The sequence below is a fragment of the Nothobranchius furzeri genome, chromosome 6, assembly GCF_043380555.1.
Source record: "Nothobranchius furzeri strain GRZ-AD chromosome 6, NfurGRZ-RIMD1, whole genome shotgun sequence".
In the NCBI taxonomy this organism is placed as follows: Eukaryota; Metazoa; Chordata; class Actinopteri; order Cyprinodontiformes; family Nothobranchiidae; genus Nothobranchius; species Nothobranchius furzeri.
In genome coordinates this window covers 26688771-26694560 of record NC_091746.1, presented here as the reverse complement: position 1 = coordinate 26694560, position 5790 = coordinate 26688771, and the positions used below count along the sequence as shown (strand labels likewise).

Here is a 5790-nt window from a genome sequence, read left to right as displayed (position 1 = left end):
AACCAAAGCCGATGTCAACAATTTTGCCAGATGAAGTTCGTAATCATTTTCTTTAATTTACCAAAAAATCCTGATGATACAGGTAGCGGGATGTTGCGATCTGTGGGGGAACTGGGAGTACCCGTTGGAAACCCACGCATGCAACTCCACGCAGAAAGACCGCAGCCAGGTTTTGAACCTGCAACCTTCTTGCTGAGAGGCAACAGTGCTAACAACTCTGCCACCATGCAGCCCTAGATGGAACAAGCTAGCTGCTACCGCTATCCGCTAGCGGTAGCAGCCAGTGCTAACAACTTGTGTAGTGATATCAAAATAAACCTTACTGAGTCATCTTGTTTCTTGTTTGAAATTATACAGATATTTTACAAATACTGAGATATGGTCCAGCCCTAAATTAAAGCATAACTTTTTTTAAGCTCAAGAAGAAAATCTGAGATTAACACACAGCGATGACTTTTGAAATGTTGCCACTTTAAAACAGCCCTATTCTCCGCCTGCGCCACCGTGCAGCCCACCTTTTTAAACATGCAGTAATCTCATATAGATAGATTGATAAATAAATAAATAAATAAATAAATAAATAAATAAATAAATAAATAAATAAATAAAGTCAAAATATAGAAGATGTTTGAGGAAAAGTCTTGTTGATGCTGTGATATTATTGATATTGATAATAAAATGCTCTTTGTTCCAACTTAAGATATCAGAAATATATTTACTAAAGGGTTCCTCCTGCTGAACTAATGTCAAATTTACAAAAACTACCTGTGAGAAAAAATTATTTTGCAAAAACATATGAATAAAAACTCATCCGGAATCCAATTTAGAGTCATGAGCAGCTGATAGGCCATAACAGGCCGGAGCAAATCCTTTGTTAAATGTTTGAATTTCCACCAAAACGAGTCCTTTAGGTTTTTATATAGAAATGAATCCTCTCCACCTTCCTCTCTCCTCTCCAGAGCTGCGCGAGGCGTTCAGGGAGTTTGATAAGGACAAGGATGGCTTCATCAGCTGTAAGGACCTGGGCGAGTGCATGAGGACGATGGGATACATGCCCACCGAGATGGAGCTGATTGAGCTCAGCCAGCAGATCTGTGAGTCCCTCAAACTCAAACAGAGTCGGATAAACGAACAGGTGCATCAGAGACAGACTTGTTGCTATGGAGATGTTCTCCTTGTCGTTTTATAGTTGTGTCACTTTAGTAAGAAACAAAGACTTTTAACACAGTACCACACAGATGAGTATAAAGTATTAAAATATTGTCTGTTTGTTTTCTAGGTGGCGGCAGAGTCGACTTTGAGGATTTCGTGGAACTGATGGGTCCTAAAATGCTCGCAGAGACCGCGGACATGATTGGAGTCAAAGAGCTGAGAGACGCCTTCAGAGAGGTTTGGGATGTTCCACTAAACTCAGCTTTCTGTGTTTCATTTTATACTCAAACTCCTCTTCCTCCAAGTTTGACTCGGATGGAGACGGTCAGATTAGCCTTGGAGAGCTGAAGGAAGCCATGAAGAAGCTGATGGGGGAGCAGCTGAACCACCGCGAGATGGACGAGATCCTGAGGGACATCGACCTCAACGGGGATGGACAGGTGGACTTTGAAGGTAAGGAACTATCCAGGCAAATAACTAGTCTGGAAAAAGAATTACAGATCATCAGAGTTAATGTGGTCCATCAGAGGATCTTTCATGGATATACAATCAAAGAGTCAGAGTACGCGGCCCGGAGGGTTACCGGGATCCCACCCTGGAGCCAGGCCTGGGGTTGGGGCCCGTGAGCGAGTGCCTGGTGGCCGGGCTTTCACCCATGGGGCCCGGCCGGGCCCAGCCCGAACCGGATACATGGGCTCATCCAACTGTGGACCCACCACACGCAGGAGGAACATGAGGGGTTCGGTGCAGTGTGGATCGGGTGGCAGACCGAGGCGGGAGCCTTGGCGGTCCGATCCCCGGACAAGCAAACTGGTTTTCGGGACATGGGCCGGGCTCAGCCTTAGAGCATCACGAAGGCTCAACCATAACAAGGAAAACTTCTTGGGATGAAAATGAGGATTATGAGGAATAAAGTGTCATGTTCTGTGTCCCTTTGTTCCAGTCCCCTCCTGTTCCCACTCCAGGCTCTCCTCTTGTGTCCTCCTAGTCCAGGGGTTGGCAACCTGTTCCCATTAAAGAGCCATTATTACCCGTTTCCCACAGTAAAGAAAACACTGGGAGCCACAGCAGCCGCGGCGTTGTGGGCGGGGCCTACCCTCAGACAGCAGAGAGCTGCTTTAACCAATCACAACAGGTGACAGCAGCCAGTACCGTTCGCTCATGTACCTCAAAGTTATCTTTCATAAGACGATAATCAATAAAACCATTTATATAAAGTGGATCCAGAAGTTGTAGCCCGTCTCTGCAGACAATATTTTGATATTTTTCACCCTGTTGGTGGTTTTACTGAGCAGGTGCCACTTTTGTCATAAGTTTTTTTTTTAAAACATGTTTAGACTGTTCAGAATACAAATCCAGGCTCTGTCACGTTTGATTGTTGTAATTAAACTTTGTAGGTGGGGAAGGTCAGAAAAGGAGCCGATCATTTTGTTTTTCCCTCATTTACAGCGACGGAGATAACGGCGCAGTGCGCCTGGCTCTGGTGTTAATCAAGTTAAATTATATCTCTTTGCAACAATTTTCACAAGAAAACAGAACAGTTAAAAGCAGGGCTTGTGTTGACCGGACAGTTCCCGTATTTGACCGTTTATTTTGATGGAGAAAGAATAGAAAGAATTACCCCGACGCATGCAGACGAACTGACACTTTATTCGTTTCGCACATCGCAGATGTAGCTAAATCACTCAAGAAAAGATTCCCATCTGAACATCTGAGCTGGACACTGCTCAGCGCAGCTCACTGTCAGCGCGTACTACATAAGGTGCACAGCGAGCTGAAGATGTGGAGAGGGGCTTGGAGCGCGTCGCAGAACCAGAGCGCATGCAGGAAGATTCCTCCGACTGAAGCGAGACTTGTCACTTAGAAAATGTTCCCTGATTATGAAACTTTGGCTGAATAGCGCTTGTTCCTGTCTCCAATTTGGCGACACATCCAGGAGCCGTCTGAGGAGAATCCCAGAATCTCACATCCTCTTCAGCTCAGAAGCGCCTATGATTACGCACAAGCGTGACACGTCAACCCGGTCTCACAGTAAGACCGGGGTGGACCTGTTCAGGTTTACGCAGACAATCTTTACATTTAGAATTAGCTTACAGATGTAAAATTAATGCAGTAAAATATAAAGCTTTTTATTTAAATATCCATTCATTATTTTACAAGCACAGAGAGCCGCATCAGATGGATGGAAGAGCCGTGGGTTGCTGACCCCCATCCTAGTCACTCCCTGGTTTTCCTAGTTGTCTTAAGATTAGTTCTCCTCACCCATCTGGTTATTAGTGGTTTATTTTGCCCTCTGTCTTTTAGGTTTAGTTAGATCCATGTTTTATAGGTAAATGTTTATCTGTTCTCCTGTCAAGCTCTTTCCCTTCCCATTTAGTTAACTGATTCCACCAGTTTCTCCTCAGCTCACGCTCCTCACACCTGTCACCTCCCTCTTGTTTATAAGGCTTGTCTTGTCACTCTGTGTTTGTTGGTTCATTGCATTCAAATTCAATTCAATTCAAAAATACTTTATTAATCCCAGAGGGAAACTGATTGCTGTAGTAGCTCATAATAATAATAATAATAATCAAGTCATCAAAGAGTTGTTGTATATTACAACGGCTGTTGGCAGGAAGGATCTCCAGTAGCGGTCAGTGTTGCAGCCAAACTGAAGAAGCCTCTGACTGAAGACACTCTTCCGTTGTCGGACAGTCTTGTGAAGAGAATGCTCAGGGTTGTCCATCATTTTCTTGATTCTCTGGAGAATCCTTCTTTGCATTATCTCCTCCAGCGGTTCTGAAATTGCCGAAACTCTGGCTGAGTCCTTGAAAGGGCTTGGAAATCCTCCATCTTGTTGGCCAGTGATCTCACATTGCCCATTATGATCAAAGGAAGAGATGGTTTGAATCTCCTCTTTTTCTGTCTCCGTTTTGCTCCCGCTCTGCATCCACGCTTCTTGCATTTTAGCTCATTTGGGATTTGTGGCTTCAGTTGAGGTATTATTTCAGCCTTTCCAATGTTAATCAGCTGCTCCCCGTAAACTGGCTTGTTGCCATGGTTACGCATCATAACAAATGCTCAAAAAGAGAAAAAAGGTACAAAATAGCAGTAAAAATCCTCCAAGCTTCACAGCACCAGAAACAGAAACGTAAAGTGTCCAAAAAAATACAGTTTTTCTTGAGAAACTAGAAGAAAAAATGCCCAAGAAAAGGCAAAACTTACATATAGTCAACAGAGCTACTCCAACATGCAGCCACCCAGAGCAGCGCAATTCGTCAGTGTGTTTCTGTCCTGCTCGTGTCTACCTGTTCCGTGCTCACGAATGAGTTTTTTGTTTGTTTTTTTGGTAAGGTTTAGTTTGGTTCGATTTTAGCGCCTTTTGGATTTTTGGCACATCCTCCTTTAAAATAAGATTTTTCTTCTGAAGACTTCTCCTGCCTTGAGTCGTATGGGTTCTGCATTTTGGTTTCCACCTCCTCCATCCTGACCGTGACTAAAGAGATACATGAGGAGTAAGAAAGCAAATAGAAGAGCGTGAGGAAGGGTCAGATTGTCCCTTGGCAGGAAAAACCGTGAATCTCATTTCTAGAAGGTCTTACAGGATTTTGAAGGGAAATCGAGATCTAATATTTCTGCATCTAATCCTCATCATGGAGCTCGCTGCTGTGCTTTATTTCAGCTGGATGCTTCTTAGAGTTTCTTGGGGAAAGTGAAATGTTAATAGTTTTTTTTTGTTTTTCAGAGTTTGTGAGAATGATGTCTCGCTGAGCCACCAGAGCTGACGCAGAGCAGACTGACGGCTAAAGGTCTAAAGGTCCAGGACGTCCCCGATGCTTGTGGTTTTTTTCACTGACTCGACATTTTATCGCCTCTCAGGCATCAGAACCCTTTTATTTTCTCACTGGTGTAAAAACGTCTTGTGTGTGTGTGTGCTGAGAAAAGGTGAGTCAATGACTTCTGCTCTATTTTCCTGTTAGATCACCTCAAATAATGTATTTTAAATATATTTAAAACTGAAATCCTTATTAAAAAACGGGTCAATTCTGTATTTTTTGTGTAGATTTTTTGTATTTTATTTTGAAATTTAAATGACAAATTCTGTATTTTTTCAGCTTTGATTAAAATCTAACCTGAAGATGTTAAAGGACAATAAAAATGGAAATGTAATGATGATATATGAGTAAATATTCTAAACTGGAATTCACCCGTTTTCTGTAAATGGGACATTATTGAAATACAAGCGAACAGTGAGCTCTTCATACATGTGTGTGTGTATAATCCTTTATTGTACAAATTCACGTGCGTTCATTCAATAAATTATTTTTTGCATCATCTTCACCTGTGATTTGTTTTCATCAAATGGAGCCGTGAATTTTAAACCTGATGGATAAAACTGACATGGTAACAACAGCTGCAGGTGCTCGGATGAAGCTCAATCAAATCCTGAATCATCACATCCCGCTGAACTCTTGATCTCACGCTTCTTGTGCTAATTTTTCTGCATGGCGTGCACAAAGCACCGTTTTAGATACACCTTTATTTCTTTATAGCTGTATTTAAAGAGGACATATTACGCAGAACTCACCTTTTGCATCCTTTTGTGTTGCCATGTGGGTCTCTACTGCCTCTTTAACCCTCCCACTGTCTTTATGGGTG

The 5790-nt window shown here is 42.7% G+C and overlaps 1 protein-coding gene across 2 annotated transcripts in view; it reads left to right on the top strand.

Annotated features, from left to right (window-relative positions):
• Window positions 1-5472, top strand: part of cabp2a (calcium binding protein 2a) — a 35090-nt gene extending 29618 nt beyond the window's left edge. For both annotated transcript variants that reach the window (XM_054743899.2, XM_015972050.3), the window contains exons 4-7: window positions 960-1094; window positions 1280-1389; window positions 1458-1605; window positions 4877-5472. In XM_054743899.2, the coding sequence (XP_054599874.1) occupies window positions 960-1094; window positions 1280-1389; window positions 1458-1605; window positions 4877-4902 (419 nt within the window). In that variant the 3' untranslated portion in view covers window positions 4903-5472. The remainder of the gene's footprint in view (window positions 1-959; window positions 1095-1279; window positions 1390-1457; window positions 1606-4876) is intronic.
• Window positions 5473-5790: the final 318 nt, after the last annotated feature.